Source organism: Vipera berus (genome assembly GCF_964194415.1).
Source record: "Vipera berus genome assembly, chromosome: 4".
Taxonomy (NCBI): domain Eukaryota; kingdom Metazoa; phylum Chordata; class Lepidosauria; order Squamata; family Viperidae; genus Vipera; species Vipera berus.
In genome coordinates this window covers 122,773,153-122,799,917 of record NC_138206.1, presented here as the reverse complement: position 1 = coordinate 122,799,917, position 26,765 = coordinate 122,773,153, and the positions used below count along the sequence as shown (strand labels likewise).

General features: G+C 47.3%; 1 protein-coding gene across 2 annotated transcripts in view; it reads right to left on the bottom strand.

Annotated features, from left to right (window-relative positions):
- NSD2 (nuclear receptor binding SET domain protein 2) overlaps window positions 1–22,554 on the bottom strand; it is a 51,641-nt gene extending 29,087 nt beyond the window's left edge. The window contains exons 1-7 of one of the 2 annotated variants that reach the window (XM_081326882.1): window positions 22,456–22,554; window positions 10,940–11,555; window positions 4,457–4,622; window positions 3,368–3,534; window positions 2,692–3,171; window positions 1,094–1,238; window positions 91–168 (exon numbers count right to left, since the gene is read on the bottom strand). In XM_081326882.1, coding sequence (XP_081183008.1) covers window positions 91–168; window positions 1,094–1,238; window positions 2,692–3,171; window positions 3,368–3,534; window positions 4,457–4,622; window positions 10,940–11,524 — 1,621 coding nt within the window. In that variant the 5' untranslated portion in view covers window positions 11,525–11,555; window positions 22,456–22,554. Of the gene's footprint in view, window positions 1–90; window positions 169–1,093; window positions 1,239–2,691; window positions 3,172–3,367; window positions 3,535–4,456; window positions 4,623–10,939; window positions 11,894–22,455 lie in introns of those variants that run through there. The other variant, XM_081326881.1, reaches the window with a different exon arrangement.
- Window positions 22,555–26,765: the final 4,211 nt, after the last annotated feature.

Below are 26,765 nucleotides of genomic sequence, written 5' to 3'. Positions count from 1 at the left end.
GAAAAAGGTAGGATTGAGCAGTTACATGAAAGGCACACTTAAGGGTTACTTAGTTTAAAATCAATATTACACAGCACAAATTTAAATTACTTCTGGATCTTGATCTTCGTTTACGTGATCCTTGAAAGACTTTACGTGTGGCCTTGCTCATGCTCCTCGCGGTTGAACCTTGAGAGATACAGAATGTTGTGTAGTCTTGTTTGCTTTTAAAATCGACACCCACATATTTTATACATCGAGACAAAGCATTCAACTTTCCCCACAAGTTGTCATTTCACACACAAATAACAAAACTGACTACAGTTTTAATACATTTTGTCCAAAATTGAGAAACCTTTCCAACACACTCTCATTCTTCTCATTGTCCAAAGCAGCAACCTGTTATCTAAAAATTTCTGTCACAATCCAACAACATTATACAGACTATAATATTAATACCGAGAAACAAAAAATATGGCTTTTTAATTTTTATTTTTTTTGCCTTTAGGCATATCAACTCTTCCAAATCTATAGCTAAATGCTTTATAAAGATGGAGATCTGGCCAGATTCCTGCAGATTCAAATAATATTCCCCACCACTAGCTACACCCTGTCTGTCCTGGACACATTTAAGCGTTGGGTGTCTTTGAACATCCACACGGCCTTAATTATCGCAAACACAGGGACACGGAATCAACCTCCACTTCAACTTTAGACAGAAGAGTTACACTCGGAGCGAACGTCTTTAATTTAAATTCTAGCTTAATTTCTTTCCATCTCCTTAATTCCCATTTCACTGACAGGGATACAGGCGGCGGCTGCTTGGAGGCAGGAAGGGAACGAGACACCAGCATATCTACAACAGGTTTACACAGAGCAACTTCGCAGAACAATGAGCAAGAAATGTAGACATTATTAACTTTTCTGGTTTAAATAAATAAAAAGAAAAAGAAGAAAAGGACTGCATTCACTGCTCATCGGCACAACATCCCAAAATTAGAGACAGAAACAGTGAAAGCTGATCTTCCCTACAGGCTGTGAATTGTGTGCTTAATTAAACACGGCTACATATATTAAACTTAGTTAGAGTATACGAGCACAGTTTTACGTTTACCAGTGTCTTCTTCACATTTGGGAGAGGTCACTAGGGCAAATTTTGTGTTATAGCGTGTTTTCTGTTTTTCACTTAGCATGTTCCACTGTGACTCCAGCAGTTCTTCTATTTCGTCGCTCGACGCATCGGGATGCTCAGAGACCACCTGGACGTAAGAAACACACGAGAGTTGATGGCAGAGAAAGACCCAGAGGCCTGCCCTTTCAAGTTGGCTCTTGGCTTGTTTTCCACCTTTCGTTTTCCATTTATTCACTTATTATTTTATTTTATTTTTGTTGCACGATGGACGTGTCCCAAAGGCGCTTTTTCCAAAAGGCAACTGGATTTTTCCGGTTTTTCCCTTATGACTTCAAGGAAGCAGAACGTCTTCGTGGGGGAAAAACGAATTAAGAAAGTCCACTTGCCTTTTGGAAAAGGACAACGATGGAGAATCCCCAGTTAGGATGGACATGGACTCACCCCAAGAATGCTTAATCTCAGTTGCCGATAATCCTCGGGTTCCCCCCCATTTTATGACTTTTCTTGCCACAGTTGTTAAGTGAATCATTGCACTTGTTCAATGAGTAACACGGTTGTTAAGTGGCTCCGCAACTGACTGTGCCCCTGAACGATGCTGCGACCGTCGTAAGTACGAACCAGTTGCCAAGCGTCCGAATTTTGATCACGTGACCTTGGGGATGGTGCAACGGTCGTAACTATGAAAAACGGTCACAAGTCACATTTTTCAGTGCCGTTGTAACTTCGAATGGTCACTAAGTGAACTGTTGTAAATTGAGGACTACCTGTATATAAGTAAGACAAACGGTCTAGTTTTCTCCAAGTGTTTTTTCTTAAAAAATTAAAAACCTTTCGATTCTCCTAGAGGACCCAGATTTTCTGTCTACCTGAAAGGTCCTGAAACTCCATGAACAGAACAGACAAAATCACTGAAAATTCTTCAGCCGGAAAAACAACAAGGGCCCCCGCTTGATTTCAGGGGTACAAAAACAACGTCATGAACACCTGCAACTGGCAGGTAAAGCCACACGGCACAGGTGGCCCTGACCTACAACTGCTCGTTTAGTGGCTATCTGAAGTCAGGACAGACCGCCCCAGAGGTACTTATGACCCAGTTCCAAAATCCTGAGGGCTCCCCCCCTCCCAACACACAAAATCACGTGAGGGTCAGTATTCACAGCCTCTCAGTTGAGACTCAACTCACTCACAGATTTGCTATCTTAAGCAGGCAGGAGAAGCCGCCCAACAGAATTATGGCAAAGCTTCTGAGAACCTGGATGAGTGTCAAGTGCGCGAGGAGAAGACACACAGGTGTTGCACTTGGTGACTCTAAGGCAGGGGTTCCCAACTCTCGGTCTGTGGACTGGTACCAGGCCGCGGCATGCCAGCCACCGGGCCGCACAACCAAGCCAAGCCCCATCCATCCGCAGGATGCAGGCAGCACAAAAAAACACATATGCCCCGGTCCGTGGAAAAACCTCTCTCCACGGAAGCGGTGGTCCCTGGTGCCCAAAAGGTTGGGGGGGGCTCTGCTCTAAGGGACCCATCCAGACACCTGAAAAAGGATGAAGCGTCACGATACGAATTCTGAAGACACCAACCTCATCTCGGTGCTTCTGACAAAAGACCAGGAACTGAGGGACCCCATCGCTCTTTCGGTTTCGGGGAGCGAAGGCAATGGCTTTCTTCCGACCGAAAGGGGACCCCCCCGTGCCTCCTCTCTCCTCCGGGCTTCTTCCGGAAGGGGTGCTCTGGACAGGCCTGGGGCCGAAGTCTTCCGAATCACTTGCGCAAAGCGACTTGGTCCTTCTCCCCCTTTTGGCTGGGACGTCGTATTCTTTGCTCGATTTCAGAGTCTGTAAAAGGTCTTCGTCCGAATAAATTTTATCCATCTCTTCCAAAGACTTAACTACGAGTCCGGCTTCCTTCGCCACTTGGGGGTTGAGGACTGGCCTGCCCCTGATGTAAATGAAGGTGTATTTAGCCTTCCTGTCCTCCACGGACATGGACAAGGCGTCTTTGGACTGCTTGACCCCCATCTCCCACTGGGGACGCAGTTTTCCTGAAACAGGTTTTAACATCTGCAGGGGGAAAAAAAAACACAACCCGTTAAGAAAAAGAGGTAACTTAGACTAACAACAGAAAAGCCCTACCTGGTGAATCTCGGAAAAGCTAATTTTCTCCATTCATTATCAATGCATAACAAGATGCCGTGAGCAAGCAGGTAACGTAGCCCAAATATTAGCAAGCCCCAAAGAGCAGACACAGAAACCTTACCTTTATTTTCTCTGCCTTGCTAATGGAATGCTTTGCACTTTCCTGGCACAACTGCTCAAACTGCTCCTCTCCTTTGAACGTGACAAGGCTTTTTTCAAACACCCAGGCTCGTTCTGGTGCATCCCCAAAAAACTGTACGTGATACTGGCGAAAACTCTTTTTCTGTCCTGAAAACATAGACAGCACATTCAACCAATTCAGGGTCTTAGCGTAACAGAGCCATGTGCAAAGATGAAATAACACTTGACTGTATGAAGTTAATTTTTTTTCCCAGTATTCCTGCTGAGTTCAGTTGTTCAACACCAGCTTGGCATCCTAGATGTGGGTGGCTTTCTCTATTCGTGGCCGTAGCCAGGAGGGAGGTGGCATTTTGAGAGCTGAAATCCAAACATTTGAAGAATAACCAGGTTGAGAAGGGGTCCCACCTATCACAGTATAACATAAAACTCTTGGCTTGCTGAGCTGCCATTCTGGTGATGAATTATATCTTGGCTTAGCGCCGTGTATGGATTCAGCAAAACCACAGCTTGTTCAACAAGCTAATAAAGCAAAATAAAATTTACCGTGAATGAATGAATCCAGCCGGCATTGTCCATTTTGGCTGTGCAGGCTTATTAAGGTAGAGGAGAGGTCTTCAAACTTGGCCCTTTGATGACTTGTGGACTTGCACAAGTCGTCAAAGGGCCAGGTTTGAAAACCCCTGAGGTAGAGCAAAACCAAACCATTTCTGAAAGAGGTGATTTAATTAACAAACACCTGAACTGGCCCACTTCCAAGCCTCCATCTTTCAAGCAATGTAGGCTTGAAGCAATGGCTTCTCCCACTCTTTGGCGTACTTCAAAACCACCCCCCCACGCGATACACGATTGAGGTCTTCACGAATGACCTTGCGAGGGTCAGCGAGGCCATGTTCAGAAAGCTGCCTAGTTTTGCAGTGTTGAGTGTTGGTGGGCTGCAGTTAAAACCAACACAACTGTGGCGAATGAAGGATTATTGGCTGAGTTCTCTTGCTTTTAATACTTGGCTTGGTGGGCCGCTGTCTGCAACCGAGCCAAGCGGGCCCCCTGCCCCCCCCCCCGAAGGACCTACCGTTGAGCTTAGTGAAGTGATGGAGAAGAGGGTCAGTGGAGATCATGCAAGGCCACCACGGATAGCCGGACACCTTGGACCAGACCACGTCTCCCACGCCGTACTTCAAGACCTGCGTTCGGTCCTCTTTCTTGGCCGCCAGAGGGGAGTCTTCTTGGGCAGAAAACTTTAGGGAGGGGAGGGGGAAAGAGAAGAGACCCAGATTCTGGCAATGAGAAGACTTTTACAGCTGACCAACAGTGAAGCACCTTCACTTATTCAGATCAGCACTACGGCCTTCAGTCTTAATCTCCAGCCCGAATGCATGCAGCCTTGGAGTACTCTGGGCGGTTAGGAAGACAGGTGAGAAAGGCAGGCGGGACTTCGCTTCTAACGCTACGCAAAACCCTCTGATCTTCAAGGATCAGGTGAAGTCTGAGCTTCAGGAATGAAAAGGTGGCCTATGGCGGGGGTCCTCAACCGCGGCAACTTTTAAGACTCGTGGACTTCAACTCCCAGAATTCCTCAGCCAGCAAAGCTTCCTGGCTGAGGAATTCAGGGAGTTGAAGTCCACGAGTCTTAAAGTTGCCGCGGTTGAGGACCCCTGGCCTACGGGTTGTCCTCGACTTACAACTATTCATTTGGTGACTGAAGTTACAACGGCACTGAAAAAAAGGGACTTACGACCGTTTTTCACATGACCGAGGCCACATCCCCACGGTCATCTGGTCAAAATTCAGAGGCTTGGCAACTGGCCTGTACTTACGGGGGCTGCAGTGTCCCGGGAATCACACGATCGCCATTTATAACCTTTTGACAAGCAAAGTCAATGGGGAAGCCAGGTTCACTTAACAGCCATGTTACTAACTTAACAACTGCAGTGATTCACTTAACAACTGTAGTAAGGAAGGTCGTAAAATGGGGCAAAACTCACTTAACGACTGCCCTTCTTAGCAATGGAAATGTTGGGCTCAATCGTGGCCATTAAGTCGAGGGCTCCCTGCGTATCTTAAGAAGAGAGCTTCTTCACTTGGCTTCTGTGGAATTAAGGATTTGGGGCCATATACTTTTCTCCAGATAGGAACGTTCAAGGTGAGTTATGGCTTTAAATTAGCCAATGCCTAAGATAAATGGAATCCTTGACGTTGCAGTTCTACCTACGTTTCTCCAGATGTTACAGAGACCCATCTGGAGTCCTTTTGGAGATGACCGTCCTTACGAGGGCTCAGCAGCTGCAATCATTCTGAGAATGGCACCAATACGTCAAATGCATTGGGGGGAAGCTAGGAGTAACCCATAACGGGGTTAAGGATTGGGCTCCATTGCCCTGAAGAAAGTGGACCCTATCTTGTTGCCAAGAAATGCATGGACAAACCATAACAGTCCCGAATAAGCAGGAAGCTTCTCAAGATGTTTCTCCAGCTTAAGGTTTCTAACAAATGGAGGTGTGCAGTGCACATTTTTGGAAATCTGCCAAGCTTAAAAATCAAAGCTGCTTAGTTGTTTCCATCGAAGAAACTGAACTGCTAACACCACAGCAACAGTATCTGAAAAGCACATGCACATTGCCACATTTAAGGTGGAAAACATCAAGAGACGCTTATTGTTAAATCTAACTTTCCTCTAACAAAGATTTTACAAACAGCAGTGAATTTACATGCAACCTGTTAACTCTGCATTGTGTTCAAAACCACGAGAGTTTGGAAAAAGTTCAGAGAAGAGCAACTAAGATGATCCAAGGCCTGGAGACTGAAACATACGAAGAACAGCTGCAAGATTTGGGTTTGGCTGGTCTAAAGAAAAGAAGAAATAGGGGAGACGTGAAAGCAGTCTTCCGGTATCTGAGGGGCTGCCAGAAAGAAGAGGGGGGGGTCATTAACCAAAGCACCAGAGGAAAGGACGAGAAAACAACGGTTGGAAAATGATCAAAGAGAGAAGCAACCTGGAATTAAGGAGAAACTTCCTAACAGTGAGGAAAATCAACCAGTGGAACTGCTGGCCACCAGAAATTGTGGGTGCTCAATCCCTGGAGGTTTTTAAGAAGAGACTGGACAGTCACTTGTCTGAGATGGTGTAGGTTCTCCTGCTTGAGCAGGAGGCTGGACTAGATGACCTCCAAGGTCCCTGTCAGCTCTATTCTATTCTATTCTACTCTATTTTCTTTTCTATTCCTATTCTATTCTGCATTCTATTCTATTCCTATTCTATTTCCAGTCTCCGAATACAAATACATTCCAAGTACAAATCCACCCAAACAAGCCCAAATCCAAAATCTAATTTCCTACAGCATCTCTTTCACGTCTTGACTGTTCCAAGTGTTCTCCCTCATGCAACTTATTCTCAAACGTGGACAGCATTCAACGCTGCCGATTGCTTCCTGGGAATCGGTCAGCAAGAAGGAATGGCTCTCAGCTTCATGAACTTATTAGTGACGCTCCAATCTCTAGCAAGCAGAACCATTTCAGAAGATGTTGAACGCTGCATGGGGCGAGATGGACGCGTCTGAAAGCCTGTGGGCTACCATTTTAGGGGTCCAACAGCTTTACACCTCCTGGAGATGAGCTCAGAGAAACAACCCAAATCATCGTAACACTGTTCTTAAGGTCCAGTTTTACCATATGGTCCATATGGAATATGGTCTTGGAAAACAGCCAAAATATCTAGCACTGACAGGTTGACACTTCCTCCATGTAATCTCTTTGAGTACGTCATTTAACCAAAGAGAGAAGCAACCTAGAACTAAGGAGAAACTTCCTGACAGTTAGAACAATTAACCAGTGGAACAACCTGCCTCCAGAAGTGGTGAATGCTCCAACACTGGAAGTCTTTAAGAAGAGACTGGCCAGCCATTTGCCTGAAATGGTGTAGGGTTTCCTGCCTGAGCAGGGGGATGGACTAGATGACCTCCAAGGTCCCTTCCAACTTTATTATTATTAAGTAACCAAAACAGTTCCTATCCCAATATAAATCTACCCAGATACGATATGTCTAAAATTACAAGGCAACTCTTTTCTCTTTAGCCAGAAATGACATTTGGGCTTGCCCTGTTGGGCTTAGCATGTATTTGAGGGGCCTGACAGAGAATTTCTGGAGAAAGGCGCAAAGGGAGTCCTCAGAGCTCCGTTTTACACAAGACCAAAGCCCTACTTTGTCTTCAGAGATTCTCAGTCATCCAGGTCATGGTTGCCCCAAAAGTGCTTTTTCAAAAGGAAACGGGATTTTCTTGGTTCGGTCCAGACCAAAGAGCACCTTTGGGACAAACCCTCCTTTGATAAAAACGTGAAGAGCAGGTTCTCAAGAGGGCAGTTGAGGAATGTTCTGCTTTGTCCTACATTTGGGGTACTCTGAACTTAAAAATAAGTGGAACCCTGGGAATTCTAACTGGGTCCTGTCCTGAACAGGGACGGAGCAGACAAAGGACAATGGCATTCTGCAGGGAATTTCAGTTTTGTGTGTGTGTGCGTGTGCGTGCGTGTGAGTGTGTGCGCCAAATCCACCCCTTCATAGTACAAAAGCATTGCACTGACTTAGGTTTATGACCATACTCTACATCAGGGGTGTCAAACTCAATTTCATTGAGGGCCACATCAGCATTGCGGTTGCCCTCAGGGGGCCGGGTGGGTATGGCCAGGGTGGGCGTGGCTAGAGTGCGTATGGCCTACTGGGTGGGCATAGCCAGCTCTACATCGTTCACATCAGGGGTGCCTATGGGGGCCTGGGCAGGAGTGGGACAGATCTGGGGGTCTCTGGCAGGAGGAGGGTCTCTGGGCCAGGGCCAAGGCAGTGGGGGCAGTTCCCTCGCTGTTTCCAGGATGGCTTCGCGGGCCACATGAAACCACTTCGCGGTCTGCATCCGGCCCCCGGGCCTTGTGTTTGACATGTCTGCTCTACATGTATCCCTCATATATTTAATATTACGTATCCCCACGTATTTAATGTTGTATGCCATAGGAAGCCGTGCATTCAATCAAGACTATTTACTGATGAGGATTAATCAACCGCAGCTTTCATTATCTCTGACCTCCAGGCAGGGGTAGCGGGATCTGGTATCAGCTGTGGTTCAAACTGGGACGGAAGGAAGCCTTGCCAGGACATCCAGATGTGCCACCCCAGCATTTCAAGGTGCTGGTGATGTCCTATAAAGCCCTACATGGCATGGGTCCGGATTACCTACGGCAACACCTGCTGCCGGCGTCAACCTCCCTCCGTCCAGTGCGCTCCCACAGAGAGGGCCTCCTCAGGGTGCCACCGGTCAGAGAATGTCGACTGGCGACCCCCAGGGGGAGGGCGTTCTCTGTGGGTGCGCCTGACCTTTGGAACCGCTTACCGGTTGAGCTCCGGATGGCCCCCGACCTTCGCTCCTTCCAACGTGATCTAAAAACTTATTTATTTGAACAAGCCAGCCTGGCCTGATGGGTTTGGGGTTTGAATATGGATTTTAACTAATGTATCATATCGGGCATAATTATTTAATGTTTTTTAACTTTTGTATTTCGTATTTTGATATTTATTGCCCTGTACACCGCCCTGAGTCCTTCGGGAGAAGGGCGGTATAAAAAATAAATAAATAAATAAATAATAAATAAATAAATTTCCTTCCCTTCCATATTTATTCTGCCTCGTTGTGTCCTTTCATGCTTTCTAATACTAATATATTTATATTGAAATCCCATTTTTTATAAGCAAGAATACTTTTCAAAACTTAGGAACGTGTCAAGGGCGCCATCTCCAAATAGCTGCAAAAGTAGGGAGTGAGAAGTACAAACTTTGTAGACTAGAAAATTAATGTACGGTAGCTGCAAGATAAGGAATTAAGTTCGAAATCTGGACACGTGGCAATGACTGGCGTCTAACACCAGAACAAAAATAATTCCTGCACTTTTTTTCTCCTTGACTCTATTCGAACACTTTATTTTTAAACTCAAAATCATTCTACCTTTTTCAGTGACGCTCTGCAGGCAGTTGCAATGAATAATCTCAAGAGTGAAATAAAGATTGCAAGTGGTTGGAGAAATGTTACCAGCCTTTCCTCCAGGATCACCAATGTATAGACAGAAAAATGACCAGCAGAGCAGCAGGACAAGCATCATATTGCTAAAAATAGCCAGAAATAGTACATCAAAATATCTGAATCCAAACCTTTTCAACATCCAATAGTACACTATTAACATGACTGGTTCTGGTTCAGCATTATTATTCTCTGATTTGAGAGCTATTTTTTTCTCATTTTCACAATGTTTAAAGCAAATTTTGCTCAATGTATACAAAGAAAAAAGAAGCAACACTGCGCAAGACACAACTCTTTCATAACTTCCAAGCAGCATAACCCGAAGTCACAATCGCTTCTAAATCTTCTGGATGGTTCTTTAATCTACTCTGGACCCCATCCCTCCTCTTCCAGAAGAGCAGAACCAGGTGAAGAACATCCTACCATTCACACCCACACAAGGAGTACCAGATGGGAGAAATAAAGAGGGGGGACCTAAATGATTCTGGAAATGGATGCACACCCTCTAGAGCAGGGGTCCTCAACCTTGGCAACTTTAAGACTTGTGGACTTCAACTCCCAGAATTCCTCAGCCAGAATTCTGGGAGTTGAAGTCCACAAGTCTTAAAGTTGCCAAGGTTGAGGACCCCTGCTCTAGAATAGAGGTGGGCAACTATGGCCCCAGTTAATAAAGCTAGCCAACGGGAGTATAGAGCAGGGGTAGGCAACTATGGCCCCTTTATGACCTGTGGACTTCAACTCCCAGAATTCCTCAGCCAGCCAGGAAAGGCTGGCTCAGGAATTCTGGGATTGAAGTCCGCGGGTTGTAAAGGGGCCACAGCTGCCCTTGGTTTATTTTAGGTTAAGAGCATCAGCCTGGGAGCTGAAAAAAATACCCCAAATCAAGGCAATAGTAAACCACTTCTATATTGCTGCTAGAAAACTATACGGTCTTACAGGTAGTCCTCGACTTATCACCACAACTGAGCCCAAAATTTCTGGCGCTAAATGAGAAATTTGTCGAGTTTTGCCCCATTTTATGACTTTTTTGGCCACAGTTGTTAAGTGAAGCACCGCAGCTGACCAGTTAGTAATCTGTGACTCTGTCTTCCCCACTGACTTTGCTTTTCAGAAGGTCGCTAAAAGGGGGGGGGGGGGGAGAAATCACGTGAACCCAGGACACTGTGACCGTCATAAATGTGAACCAGTTGCCAAGCATCCAAATTCTGATCGCGTGGCCACGGGGAGGCTGCAAAGGTCGTAACTACGAAAAACGGTCACAAGTCACATTTTTCAGCGCCGTTGAACGGTCACTAAACGAGCTGTCATTAAGTCGAGGACTTCCTGTATTCTGTAGCTACCAAAGCTGACCAAGGATGTCTTTACACTGTCAGAAACCACGGACACACTAATCCGAGCAAAGATTCCTCGGCGCGGCGATCTGAAAATTTGATAGCCGACTGACTGCAAATTCCGACCGCCCGACGGTCGCAAGGAGCCGAGGGGACCCGCGGTACCTTTTCGCAGGAGGAACTGGACGAGCCGGACAGCAACGCCGCTTCTACGAATCCCCGCTCGAGTAGGGAGTCATACTTGATGCTCCTCTTCCTACTCCTCTTCTCCTTGTTGGCCGGGTTGGGCTCCGCCTGCGCGGCCTCCAGCACGCCGTCGCCACAGATGGAGGATTCAAAGAGCGGCTTCCCATTCATGTACGTTTTAGTGATTTTCAGTTTAATTTCCGGCGAGCCGTTCTTGGCTGGGGTAGTGTTGGGGGGCGTCCCGGCTTCCTTGCTGTCCTGAGACTCGAAGCGCAGTTTGGTCTCCTGCGCTCCCGACTCCCCGTTGAAGACGCGGGAGGTGAGGTCTTGGAGCTTCTCCACGGGGATGAAGGGCAGGGCCTCGTGGCCGTTGCATTTGGGCACGACATCGCCCTGTAGTGTGGCGGAAAGGTGGGCCTTGCCCAGGTAAACGGAGCACTCTCGGCTCACTTCACAGCTCGGGGGCCTCCCGGTGGGATTCCCCAGGATCTCCGGAACCGGCTTCATCTTGATGTGGTTGGCTCCTTTCTTGGGGAGCAAGAGCGAGTTGCTTTTGAAATCCATCACGGACGTTTCCAGCTTATTGATTATATTTCTGCATAAATAAGGGAACAAAATTGTATTATTAGTACTGGAGGTTGCGTACCGAGCATGCTTGGGCAGCATGATATTACCAAAATAATATAACCCAAACCCAATCTCTGAGAAGGATTAGGCAGCGTAACTTCTAAGATAAAGTATTCGTGTTCCCTACTTTTAAAAATCATATTGAATTGTTCTAGCTATTCTCAGAGCGAGACAATATGCTGTTTGAAAAAGGGCAAGTACAAACATTTTGCTGTTTTACAGTATTACAGCAGAAGACCGCCAATAAAAGAACAAGCAGAGACAGAAAGTATTATTTTGAGTTGTTTACTTGGAACTGTATTTTATTCCTATTCTGTTTGGGGAGAAGGGGAGAGAGAGAGAAGAATACCCACTCCTGTTAACCAGGCATTGTTGTGGCTGTCAACTTTGTAGGATGCATTAAAGCAAAGTCTGTTAAGAAACACAGGAAAGAATCGAAGGTCTAGAAAAATACGGGAGCTAAGGGCGATTGCTAATAACGCGACTCCATCCAAATCCATCCCAGGCACAAGCAAGCTGCAGATAAACAAGAGGCTGATCTTGAGAGGAAATTAAAGGATGTGGGATAGAAATGACTCATTCTTGTTCGTAGCACAAAAGCTGCAAAGAGTGCCAGTGGCAAACTTGCGTGGGAATTAAAACTGCTAGGATTTAGAAATAAGGCAACCCAGTAAAACCGACAGCCTTGTAGCCTTTGCCCCGTTATTCCCAGGGAAACCTCTGAGAATTTTTTATCCCAAGGAGGCGATTGATAGGTGATTCTTTGGCGTAAAACGTCGAAGACAAACAGAAGGATGCAAATGCAGAATGATTTAGTGACGGTTTGCACTTGGAATGTTGTGCAGATAATCCTTGAGTTATGACTGGTTAGTCACATGAAGGAATCAATTTATAACCATCCTGATATACCAGCATAACGGACAGGTCTCCATTACATCATCTGTAACTGATAAATGCAATAAATGTTAAGTTCAGGACTGAAAACCATGGAAGCTGAACTTAATTTTTTTTAGTTTGCGAAAAGGCTCCTGTTGAGCCCTTCCATTTGTCTGCTTATCTCCACAAGGTCAACTCCACACATCAAAGGCGGAAGGCCCGAAAATGTTTATAACAAGAAGGCAATCGGTGTGTGTCTGTGTCTGTGTCTGTGTCTGTGTCTGTGTGTGTGTGTGTGTGTGTGTGTGTGTGAGAGAGAGAGAGAGAGAGAGAGAGAGAGAGAGAGAGAGAGAGAGAGAGAGAGAGAGAGAGAGTGTAGAGACTAAGGGGAGTTGGCCAAGGGTTCTTCATCCCTGCTCACCAAGGCCTGCTGGGTGGACCCAGAGGGGCGGGCGTCCGGGGTTGGAAGCCGAGAGGAGGGCACCAGGTAACCGGGCCAAGAGAGCAATGGGACAGATGCAGACCCTGGGAGATTTAGGTATGAAATGTTCAAATCCGTGGCGATGCTATCCATCAAGCCTGTATGGCAGCTAGCCAGACGGAAGACTTGCAAACATCCCAGCAATGTTCAGACATGCCCAGGGCCACAAGCTTAAATAACACAAATAAGCACACATTTCTGAACGTGCAAATCTCCCCAAATGGTCCCCCCCAGGTGAATTCCCCACCACCATCATTAGTAACATGGTCAAGGCAGCAGAAAGACACTGCAGGACACTGGAGCGCCATTTACCTGGAAATATGTGTACAAAGTCAAATTTTTAAAAAAAATCCTAGTGTGCAACTATGATATATCTTGCTGTGTGATATCTATGTATATGCCTCATTCTGTATCTAGATTTACTAACAGGACATAATATAAAATTATATTGTTTTGCTGAGCTGCAATGGCTACATGCAGGAAAGAACAAAGCAACTGTATCAAACTCTTTGACAAACAAATCTTGACTTATCTAGACACATGAGAGTGCATTCTGCAGGGTATTTATAGCAGTTAAATAATTGATCTAACCAAGTGCAAGTTAGGAAACAATTTAAACATTCATCTTCCTTCCATTTAGCTTATGAGTAGATCTTAGTGGGATATTGTTATTGGTACTTTGTTTGTAGTTATGTTAAAGGGGAGTTAAAGCACATTATGAATTTGGCTAATTGTATATTATGCATAATTTTTATTTAGAATATGACTATTGTAACTATAATCCTGTATTTAGCTCTGGGAAGTGGGAGGGGGAAGTGGGTGGGTTTGAGGTGGGGGGGATTTGGGGATATATTGTAAAATTAAATGAAGAAAAATAAAGAAAACAAGAAATAAAACATTCATCTTCCAGCCAAAAGGTAAAGCAACTTCACTTTTCCCGTTTAAAAACACAGCTTTATATTTGAATGGCTGATCACTTCCAACGGAAAGGTTTTTGTTTTTATAAAGCTTCCAATGTTTGGTTTTTTTTAAAAAAAAATAATAATACTGATATTCACATGGGGATAAAAATGACCCAACCACTGCTTTCAGGATGAAAGTTCTGAAATTCCATTCAGCAACTCACTACGTAATCCATAAATCAGAAGAGGACAATTCATAGACCCAGAGCCCACAGCTTACTAAATATTCCAAACATCTGAAATATGTATGGAATATATACGGATAGCAAATACGCTATCCAAATCTGATAGTCACAATGGCTGAAAACCACTGGTGCAGTTATCCTCTATTGAAACAAGCAATTCACAGAAAATAGGAACAGGGGTGCCTGGCTGAGGAATTCTGGGAGTTGAAATCCACAAGTCATGAAAGGGCCAGGTTTGAAGACCCCTGCCCTAGAAACACACAAAAACGCCCAGTGAGGGCGTGGGGAAAACCCCTACAAAATACCAGCCTCTCCAACAGAAAGACACGTTAGAAGGACCCTAAGGACCTCATCCTATAATCAGCTACTAGATAGGTGGATGTCCCCGACTTCTGAGCTACGTCCATGTTGACTGGAGAATTAAGTCATGAAACGCTAATCTAAACCGTTTTAAAGAACAATGCAACATGTAATTATGGTGGGCTTACTGTGATTTTAATTAGAGGTTCTAAGTTACCTGGATCTAATTACAAAAGGGTTGTTGTTGATGAAGTCAACTTATCCATTGACTACTAAAACCTCCCTTCCCCTAAGCTTTAATAGGCAGAATAGTACATTATGGGGTAAAATGTTTTGAACCAAGGTGCCTCAAATGGGTTGATTTTCAGAATGTGTCCAATGTCTGGGACCCATGACGCCTGTGAAATTGAAACTTTATAAAATGTGTTATGACAGAAAAATTATCATAAAACAGTTCATATCATAAAAACATTTCCTGTGCAGATGTTTGACTCTGCTACACAGGCCAAGCCAGATACCCTCTCCGAATCTATCCCAACTTTTCCAGTGAAGGCAGGACATTAGAAGCTCCAACGTTGTTGAAGGTGTTGAGGGAAATATCTCAGAAAGGATGACGCAAGGGGTCACAGGTTGTCTAGTAAAAACTAAATTCATGGTATTTTTGCCAATGTCCACACAATCAGAGTTAGAGTAGCCATTGAACCCAATTCACTGTTGAGTGTAGAATCCAAATTCAAGGGTCCCACAGAGATGGCTATCCAAGGTCTGCATATATCCAAAGAAATGAAGCCCGACATCTCTCTTGCAAAGTTTGTTCCATAAGAAAAGTGTTTCGTAATATTCCATTGAAATCTGCTTTCCCATACCTTCAAAGCATGCTTTGATGTCCTGCACTCTGAAACAACAGAGTTTTGACCAAATTCTTGCAATATCTTTTCAGGTATATGAAGAGTGCCATCATATCCCCACTGAACTGGTCCAACCCCTTCAATATCTCTTCTTATGATTTAATTTCTCATCCTCTGAGCTTTTTTTTGCTAAATCCTTCAATGCAATGCTTAGGGTTAGACAAAATACTCAAGGGAAACCTTGACCAGTGCAAAATATACTTATTCCCCCTTTGAAGCCTAACATGGCAAAGGTCGACTGGGAGATAGGGCGGGATATAAGTCCCATTAATAAATAATACATAAATAAAGTGCAGGGCAGCCAAGAGGTGGGGGTGAGATAGACGGACGGGAGGCCCTAACCACCACAACTGGGACTACCAGAAGGGCCATCCATCCCCAAGCGGTGGGGGTCATGTGACGTTTCACCTCACGAGCACTTTGCTTAGTGACAAAAATTCTAGTCCCAATTAGGGGCGTTAAGTGAAAACTACTTGTACGACGACGCTACACCTGTGCATTTGATGCTCCTTTCCTTACTGCAATTAATTTCTCCCCAACTTTATTCTGAGATTATCAGCCCACTATAGTTATGTAAAAATTGTATTTGTCTTCTGCATGGTTGGCTATGCTATCCAAATTTCTTCCTTCTGCTTCTTTGTCATTAACAAAAAAATACTGAAGAATTCAGGATTCAAGACGTGTCCACACATTTATCTATCAAAGATACTCCTGAACTTTACAGCCTTCCTTCCACTCACTACTTTTTCTCCAATTTTACTAGGAGCCACTGATAAAAGTTTTGATTCCCCCCCCCACTTCCATCTCAGCATCCCGCCCCCTCTTAAGTAGCCTGTTAATCAGGGTGTCCTGTAACAGGTGCTTTGTCAAGTTATCTGTAGCATCTCACAATCTACTAAGGAAATGACCCAGTCAAGAGAAGAGATAAGGTTAGACGGAACAGATTTGTTCTTGACCAGGTCACACCGGATGCTTGGCAAGCACTGAATTAACTCCGTCTTTAGGATCCACTCTAGAATTTTCTCACGTATCGGGCTTTGCAGACAGGACTCGAATTGGGTTCATTCTCCCTTTGTGAAGACACCTGCAGCTCCTCGGCTCTCCAGCCCTTTACCAGGCCTTAAATGTTCACTCAGCTTGACCCAAAAGCCGCCCCTCCCCCCTTTCCAGGCTGGCTCCACAAAGACGCACATTATGTGGTCCGAGCGCAGTGTGAGGTCATCTAGCATATCGGGTATATACAGTATTTTCTGGATCTGCATTATACTTTTGCAGTTTTATTATATTACTGATTATGTCCTCTTGAACTCTTGTCCATATCATGACTGCAGCAGTACAGGCATTGCATAAAATGAACATCTAAGCATTCATGAGTTCAAATTTGAACTCATTCTAAACGGGTATGGTCTTCCCATTCAGGACTATCTGTAATGAATTTTATTCAACAAAAATAGCTTTCTATTTTAAAAAAAGGATGGTAAAAATTACTGCATGTGTATTTTTCTTCCCTTTCCCAGAAATTTCACACCTTGAACTAACAAACCATGGCTATCATAGAATCCAAGGGCTGGAAAGGACCTTAGAGGTCTTCTAGTCCAATCCTTTCTCAAGCCAGGGGTAGGCAACCTTGGCTCTTCTATGACTCGTGGACTTCAACTCCCAGAATTCCTGAGCCAGCATAGCTGCCTGAGGAATTCTGGGAGTTGAAGTCCACGAGTCATAAAAGAGCCAAGGTTGCCTACCCCTGCAAATGCCATCCCAATCAAATGGCTGTTCAGTCTATTTTTTGAAAATCTCCAGTGATGAAGCTGTTCCACTGACCGTCCCCCCTGCTGGAAGCTTCTCCTTAGTTCCCTGGAGCCACCAGCTTCCATTCTTCTCCTACCCGCTGGGGCTGTGGAGAACGGGTCCCCTCAACCCTTCACCATACGATTCAGCCTCCAGACTCTTTGCCATCTTGGTTAGTCTTCTCTGCCCACTTTCTAGTTTTCTTTCTGTACTGCGAAAGAGCGAAAGAGCGCAGCAAGTGCCCTTTGGGCATCAATTGACGTGTGCATGCTAACAAGGCGGAAACATTACCACTGCAAGGCCTAAGTAACCAATACTATGCCACAAAGGTAACCAAGTTTGGTCTATCCATAAAGAAGAGAGATAAACATCAAATATGATTATGAACAGGAGACAGGATGACGGATCCCTGACAGGCAGAAAAGTTGTAATTGCACCAAGTCAACTGAAGCTCGTGGTACTTGGTGACTCACAACTGTGAGCAACCGGAACAAATCTGTGCCAACTCCAACTCATCGGTGGTATGTGAAACACGCTGTTTGCCAGGAGCAAATATTAAGGATGTGACAAAACAATTTCCAGTACTTACTGTGCCCCTGCCAATAATTCCCCCCCCCCGCTAATTCCTATAGGAACAAAATGGTATTGAAAAGAAGACAAAAGTGTGTAACACCACTGTGTGTGTGTGTGTGTGTGTGTGTGTGTGTGTGTGTGTGTGTGTGTGTGTTGGGAATCCTAGATGGAAAAGAAATTTGGAGCACAAGGTCTCCACTGGCCCTGGGAGATAACTAAGCAGCTACAGGCAGTCCTCGCCTTATGGCCCCAATTGAGCCCAACATTTCTGTGCTAGGTGAGAAATTTGTGAAGTGAGATTTGACCCGTTTTACGACTTCTCTTCCCACATTTGTGAAGTGAATCACTGCAGTTGCTAAATTAGTGACACAGCTGTTAAGTGAATCTGGCTTCCCCATTGACTATGCTTGTCAGAAAGTTGCAGAAGGGGATCACGTGAAACACCCCCCCCCCCACCGGAGGCTGTGACCGTCCTAAATGTGTGAGTTTGCTGCCAAGCATCTGAATTTTGATCCCGTGACCACGGGGGATGCTGTGATGGTCAGAAGTGTGAAAAACGGTCGTAAGTCCCTTTTTTCAGTGCTACCGTTAACTTCAAAGAGTCACTAAGCAGACTGTTGTAAGTCATGGACTTCCTGTAGGTGAGACAATGAGGGGTCCCTGATGCTCTCTGAGCTCGGCTGTTTCCTTGGAAACATCTCATTACCCAAACTGGGTAACATCCTCGGTTGTAGCCAGAACTCCTAGCACTGATGACGTTACCTAGGCGGGTCATGAAACGTCTGCAAGGAAACAAGCCAGCTCAGAGAGCACCCAGAACTCCGCGGTTCAACTCCGACTCCGAGCTACAAGTATTCTCCTTTATTGGTACATTACACTGTGTAAATAATATCAGTTGGGAAAACCTGTCCCTCGATTCAGGTTCTCCAGAGGAAGGCAGGGCAGAGGCCTCGAGACGCCACTAGAACTAGCAAAATATGCCCCCCCCCATCAGGAGGGTTTTAACTAAGTCTCTATGAATGCTTTTATTCAGGGCCAAAAGTCCTGAAAGGCTCCTGAGGAAGACAGATAGAACGTCAGTTCCCTTCCCCCCTGCAGACTATGGGTAATAAATAATCACGTTGAAAGCAGAGGCAATAAACAAGATACACCCGGATTTCTAGCACCAGAATGTGAGAATCAGTAAGTGTAATCTGACTCCCAGGATTAGCTGCAAGCCATGGAAGGAGGAGGAGGAGGAGGAGGAAAACTAGGAAAGGAACTGAAAGACAAAAAAGGGAGAAGGGGCAGTCCTCATCTTATGACCGGTCATTCAGCAACTGTCCAAATGTATTAATTACCCGGAAATGGGGAACGTGCGGCCCAGATCAGAGGTTCCGCAGTCACGTGACCTGCACTTTGGGCGCTCAGCAACATGGCTGCCTTCACCGCTGTTTTTTTAGTCACGTGACCATGTTTTACTCAGAACCGGCACCCCCAATTTTCGGCAAAACCGTAGCACAGCAGGAAACGAGTTTGGTTAACGAGCGCAACATTCCTTTTAACAACCAATGCAAAAAAAGTAAAATCAAGTTTCAAATAAAATCAACCCATTTTATGACCGTAACAACTTACAGTCCTCACGACTGTCCATCCTTACTGCACTGATTATCTCCATGGGGTTGAAAGAAGCGGAGGAATACATAAAAGGAGTACAGGTTGTCCTCGCTTTACGACCACAATTGAGCCCAAAATTTCTGTTGCTAAGTGTGATGGTTAAGTGAGTTCTGCCCCATTTTACGACCTGTCTTGTCGCAGTTCTTAAATGAATCACTGCAGTTAAGTTAGTGACACAGTTGTTAAGCGAATCTGGCTTCCCCACTGACTTTACTTATGAGGAGTCGCAAAAAGGGGATCACGTGATCCAGGGACACTCAACCGTCATAAATATGAGTCGGTTGCCGAGGACCTAATTTTGATCCCATGTCCATGGGGATGCTGCAGCGATTGTGTGAAATATGCTTGCAAGTGAAAAAGTCACCTTTTTTTAGTGCCGTTGTAACTTCGAAGGGTCACTAAATGAACGGTTGTAAGTCGAGCACTATCTCCACATTTGTTGGTGTCTATTTTCCACTGTTTCCACCAGCAAGTATTGGTCTTTCCAAGAAACACCGGCGGAAGATATGAATTATCTTGATATCCTCAGGGACCACCCCGTTCTGCCAGACAAATTCCTCTCAGGAAATTCCCAATTTATCTTGCTCTGAACTTTCTCCCTCAGAAGGCAGAGTAATATACAATCAGTCAAATGTTTAGGGACGCCTTAGATGGGGAAATGGAAGTAGCAGCAATGTTGGAGAAATGGTGGCATAAACGGAAGAAGAATTAAGAGGAAATACTCAATCTTGTTTGGGAAAACACAATCAGGAAATACCTATTTATTTTCTAAATCTCTAGGACCAGATAAACTATAGTCTAGAAGAGCGTTTCTCAACATTGGCGACTTTAAGATGGCTGGACGTCAACTCCCAGAACCCCCACCAGCCAGCACAGCTGGGGAATTCTGGGAGTTGAAGTCCAGCCATCTTAAAGTCGCCAATGTTGAGAAACACTGGCTAGATTAAAGAAACTTGATGATCTGCAGATCATAAAAGAAATTAATCTGTAACAGCTTGAAAATCACGCAATTGTTAGTGATCAGGAAGGATTAGTCAGAAACAAATCTTTTGAGACCAACCTTATCTTATTTCTTGATTCCTTAGCAGATCCTTGGTTAGATGACAGGATAATTTAAAGGACTACTATAGGGTCAATTTACAATCCCACACAATCAGCAATTCCCGTGAAACTCTAAGTAGCATCAAATACGGCACCACACAATTTTGTGTAGGGCCTTACACTGTCCTGCACCATTTTTTTATTAATAATTTGGACGAGTACACGGAAAAAAGAACCGTACGTGCTTAAATGATTCGTAAGACGTGAATTGAACCTTGTGTCTGTGCAAGACCAAACCACTAATTAAAGGAACATATATTTTTTCAGGAATTTCCAAAAACCTAAAAAATACTGCTGCTCAAGGGATCTAGTCACCAAAGTTAACTTTTAAAGCAACAGCATCTTGATTTGCAGATGTGAAAAACAAACAAACAATTTCTCCAAAAAAACCTCACCTTACTGGGGGAGAAGGGTAGCGTACGAATTTAATTAAAATAAACATAAATAAGTCACTCTGTTTTACTGAGTAGCACAGGTTAATTCCAAATTGCTTTTTTAAACGTGCACAGATTTAACTCTTATCAAAACCAGCGAGAGAATTCCAACTTTGGTAGAACAAAAATTTATCCATTTAAAATTTTAACTAAGATAACGGCCCAAATCGGACCAATAAATCGAGTCTTGGGGATAAGCCCGCCGGCTCTTTGTTAGTCCCCTTACGGGAGCAATTGGATGAGAAACTCGTGTTTTGTTGGATACTGGATACCGGATGACCCTCACTCAGAAGAACAAAAAGAAGCCCGTGAGATATTTCTGGAACTTTTATGGGCCCTTAAAGCCATCGACCGCAGGTTGGAGACGCATCAATCAATAAACAAAGGCCGAATCGACCACATAGGCTTAAGGGTCACACCTGTTAAACCATTAAACTAGAATTCACAAAGGGAAGGGGGGCAAAACCCGACGGCGGCGCTTAGCATTTCCACGGAATCCAAATTCTCCTAAGGGCAAAGGGAACCCGAGGCCCGCCGGCACATCCGCTCCGAGTAACTATTTCTTTGACGAGGCAGTTCAAACGCGGAGATCTGGGGCACCTTGGACGCCCCGCCGGCCGCCCTCAGGCACAAAGCGGCCGCAGCTGCCCCGAGGGGGCTCCCCAGACGGGGCACACGCCGCCGCCGGCTTCGAGCTAGTAGCGGCTCTTTAAAGCAGCCGCCTCTTCGCCCAAGAGGCCGGCCCGGGGAAACAAATCGCCGCCCCCGCCCGGACCACAGAGCGAGCGAGCGAGCGCCGGCCAACCCCCCACTTCGCCCCGAAAGCGCCCTGGCCGGCCAGCGGGGGGGGGGGACCCGCTTCGGTGCCGGCGCTGCGCGGCAGGCTCGTCCCAGGCTGGGAAAGGCGGCATTTTCCTTTTTTAAAGCGGAGACGCCACACGGAGCCGGCGCAGCGATTCTTTGGATTCCGCCCCGAGGAAGCGCGCAAAGCGCCGGTCAGACGGACGGCCCGCTCCCGACGGGCACGCGGCGGAGCCCAGCATCGCCGCTCCGGAAGCCTCGCGGGCAGAAGGCGGCCCCGGGGAGCCCGCCATCCAAACCATCCAAACCGGCGGCGGAGGAGGCCCGGAGGGTCCCCCCGCGTGGGCCGGGCAGGAAGGCAGCCCGCAGAGACGCCCCGCAGCCTCCCCCGGCCCCGGGGAGGGAGCCCGCCCGCCCGCCCGGCGGAGGAGAGAGCCCGGCGCGGCGGGCAGGAAGCCTCCCGGGAGAGGGGCGGGGGGGATCCGGGGAGGACGAGGGGCCGGGCCCGCCGCGCATCGCCGCCGCCCTGGCCGCTGCTCCGCGTGGCGGCTCCGGCCGCTGCGCCCCCCGGGCCGGGCGAAGAAAGCGCCGCCGCCGCCGCCGCACGTGGCCGCGCCCCGCTCCCCGCCGCCGCCGCCCCGCATCCAGCAGGCCAGCCGGGGGAGGGAGGGAGGGAGGGAGGGAGCCAACATGGCCTCCCCGCCGCCCCGCACGGACCCCCGCCTGGCCTGGCCTGGCCCGCCGCTTGCAGGGATGGGGAGCCGGGCGGGCGGGCGGGCGGCGGGGCTCCGGCGTGCACTGACCTGGCGCTGGGCTGGCTGCTCCGGCTGGCCGCCTCTCCCGCCGCTGCCGCCCCGGCCGGCCGCCCAACCGCCCCGCGGACCCGCCTCCTCGCCAGCCGAAACCAGCGCGAAAAATGCCCCGCGCTGATTGGCTGCGCCGCCGCCTTCGCGCCGCCGGAGGCCCCGCCGCGCCCCATTCAAACCCGCCGCCGCCGCGGACGGAGCCCGGCCCCCCGCCCCCCCCGGAGACCCCCCCGCCGGCCCCCCCGCGCATGCAGGGCGCCCCCGCGGCAGGAAGGGGGGAGCCGCTCCCGCTGGAAGGGGAGCCCGCAGACGGCACGCCCCGAGGAGGAGGAGGAGGAGGAGGAGGAAGGAGCCCCGGGGGGGGAAGCGGGGCCGCCCGCGAGACCAGGCGCCGCGACCCCCAGCAACCCCGGAGAGCTTTGGCCCCGCGAGGCCCCCCAGCAGCAGCCCGGCGCCCGCGGGCTCCCGGCTGAGCATCCCCGCGGCGCAGGGCAGCCCCCTCCCTTCCGGCCGGGCCTCCCGGCACAAAGGGCGCCTTTTGCACACAAAGGCCCCGGAGGGACCCCCGGGCAGGATGGGCCGCCCCCCCAGAAGGCCCCGCAGCCCCCCGTTATCGCCCGCGGACGGTGCGGGGCTCCTGGCTGCGTCGCAGAGGGGGCAGCGCAGCCGGGACGGGACGGGGGAGTCCCGGGCATCTGGCCGGCCCCTCCGAGCCCCCCTCCCGACACCGATGTGGCGCCGGGCAGCCCCGGGAGGCTCGGCAACGGCTGCCCCGGAGACGAGGGCCGGCGGGGAGGGCTGGAAGCCGGGGACCAGGAGCTCCGTCCAGTCCCAGTGAAGCCCAGCGCGGGGGATCCCTGGCCCGGCTCTCCCCTCGGTCCTCTTAAAGCCGGAGGGCGGGGGCGCTTTTTGAAAAACAGAACCAGGAAAACCGAGATGACTCCGGATCTGATCTGAAAGGCGCTCAGGACAGCCAGAGGGAGGCAGGACTCGGCCGGGGGATCCAAAGCAAACCTGCAGGAAGACGGAGGCAGGGAGGGAAGAGAGACCTTGCTTGGGGTATCGTGGATCACCCGCCTCAGGGATCAAGGCGGGGGGAGGGGCAGGGCTGGGAATTAAAACTGGCATCTTCGTAGCTGTGAACGCCCCCCCCAAGTTGAGAGAGTTTGGCGCAGGCAGTCCTCCACTTAATGACCATAATTGAGCCCCAAATGTGAGAAATTTGTGAAGTGAGTTCTGCCCCGTTTTACGACCTTCCTCGCCACAGTTGTTAAGTGAATCTGGTACCCCCACTGTCAGAATGTTGCAAAAGGGGATCATGTGACCCTGGCACGCTGCAACCGTCATAAATATGAGTCGGCTGCCAAGCGTGTGAATTTTGATCACGTGACCAGGGGAATACTGCAATGGTTGTAAGTGCGAAAAATGGCTGTCACTTTTTTAAGTGCCGTTGTAACTTTGTGTCAAGGTATAAACCGCCTTAGTAGAGGGCGAAGGACCGTGGTGCTTCAGAGGATGCATGATGTGCATGAAGGAAGGAAATAAAACACGACGCATAATCTTACTAAATACCTTTTAATTACAAAAATATAAAAACTAAATATATATTATAAAGAGAGCTAGCTGACTACATCCTAACGTAACAGACAGTAACAGCAAAGTGAAAGACAATAAAGAATAACCGTGAGAACTCTTTCTAGACATGCGCACTAAACAGTCTGAAGCCATAACATAACTGGTCATATGGGATTCACTATGGTTACCAGATAAGTGGTATCTCCACAGGTGCAGAAAGCAGGGAAAATGTACAGTTAGAAATGAACTTTTCTGACGAACAAAAAAAAACGTGCAGTGACACTTTGAACGGTCACTACGTGAACCGTTGTAAGTGGAGGACTGCCTGTATTACATTTTATACCTTTCCCCTCTACTCGGTGCTGGTAAAGTTAATCTGGTTGCAAAGCCTGCTTGGAGAATTGACCGTGGGTGATTCCTCTCCTCTGGGGCTTTTCCCTTTTCACTTCATGGCGGGATTTTTATCTTTGTAGTTCCTTTTGGTTTTCTGTCTGCTCTTCTCTCAGTGGGAGGGGCAGGGCTGCTTGAGAAAAAAAAGATGCCCCATTAAGAAGACAGGCTGCTTCATCCTGGAATTCGCTGCTGCCTTGACCGCTGGTGTGTGTTGGACCACATGAGCTTTATTTATTTATATTTCCTATTTCTTAACTGGCCCTCTTGCTCCCCAGCGTCAGTTTGGCCCCAGCCCTCCTGTCCTTTTGTAAAGGCCTGAAGCTGTGGCTCAGCCGGTGGTCTTGGGGCCCCAACGGAGAGATGGTTGATGGAGGAACAACAGATCCCCCTCCCCCCTCGTGTGCCCTTAGGTTTTAATGTTTTTTGTTTGTTTTCATTATATACGTGTGGACATATGATTGTAAGCCTGCCAGACGTACCCTATAAGATGGGCAGCCAATAAAATTATAAACAAAAATCTCCCTCAGAGAAACTGGTTTAATAAAAATGCATAAATAATATACCTCAGAGGTATGGAGTTAGCACAGAATGAGGGCTGTGTCCTTCGTCCTGGATTTCCCATTTTTCCTTCTTCTCCGTATCAGATTCGTTATTTCCGCTTTTGACTTTCATACAATCCTTAATTGTAATTTTGTCTTAAGCCTGCAAACTTTTTCCCCCATGACAAATAAAGTTACTCACTTCTGGGTCAGTGTGTGCTTTGATTAGCATGTTTGGTTTGTGTGCTAGATAAAACCAATCATTGGTTTTGTTACAATTTATTATTTCTGAAGCCAGTTGCAGCTCAGCAGATAACAGTTAAATCACGGCTTATTAAAAAATCAGAGGCTTAACCGATGCGCAGGGAGGCCCCATTTCCTCTTCTGACCTGGAACAACGGACGCCTTAACTTTTTCCTTTCTCCCAGGGTGAAAATTACAACTGAATCGGAACAAACCACAAAGTCAAGCCAGTGGCCTACATTCTTACTGTGTAAGTGGCCTGCCTTGTTTCTTTTAAATGGCTACAGTTTTTCTAGGACAGGGATCTCAGCGTGCCTGGCTGAGGAATTCTGGGAGTTGAAGTCCGTGAGTCATAAAACGGCCGAATTTGAAGACCCCTGTTCTAGGACATCTAAATTACTTGAAAAGCTTTTGAATTTCCAGGATCTCTCTGGGTAGATAAAAACCAAAAAGGAAAAAAAAATTAGGGAAGGAATTTTCTGCCTTTGGGAGACAGAGGCTTCAAGGACTTTGTATACAGCTCATCCTTGACAATCACAGTTGCCCCCCCCCAATTTTTCATTGCTAAGCAAGAAAATTGTTAAGTGAGTTTTGCCCCATATTATGACCCTTTTTTGGCAGTTGTTAACCGAATCATTGCACGATCATTAAGTGAATCTGGCTTCCCCATTGATTTTGTTTGGGGGAAGGTCACAAAAGGGGATCACGTGACCCCTGCACACGGCCACCACCATCCATACATACTAATCAGTTGCCAAGCATGTGAATTTTGATCATGTGACCCATGGGGAATGCCGCAATGGTCACAAGTGTGTGAATTGGTCCTAAGTCACTTTTCTCCGTGCTGTGGTGACTTTGAACGGTCACTGAACAAACGGTTGAAACTTGAGGACTGCCAGTAGTAAGTCTTTGGACTGGGCCTGTGGCATAGAAGCCAAAGGCTGCCTTTAGATCCCAAGGCAGCACCCAAGAAACCAATGCAATCCTAGGCTGCATTAATCAAGGAGGCATAGAATCAAAATCACGTAAAGTCTTAGTACTGCTTTGGAATGAATGAGTGAACGAACCTTTATTGTCAAAGTACAGCCATGTATAGATTGAGATTGGCTGAGCCCCCCTTCGTGCCCCCACCCCCCAACTCACAGTGACACAAACCCTCCATCTTATTACACCCTGTGAACTAATTGCACAACACACCGGCCTCGCAAGTCAATTATGCATAAAGTTTATAAAAAATATTTCCCATTCAAAGGCCTAACAGCCCACGGATAAAAGCTGTTTTTCAGCCTGTTGGTGCGGCTGGTTATACTCCTGTATCTCCTACCGGATGGTAGGAGAGTAAAGAGATACCGTCCAGGGTGTGAGTCGTCCCTGAGAATCTTCCTCACTCTTCCAAGGCAGCGATCCCTGGCGAGGTCATCCAGAAAGTCTTAGCAAGGCCACACCTGGAATACTGCAGCCAGTTTTGGTCACCACATTACAAAAAAGATGTTGAGATTTTGTAAAAAGTGCAGAGAAGAGCAACTAAAATGATTAAAGAGCCTGGAGACTAAAAGA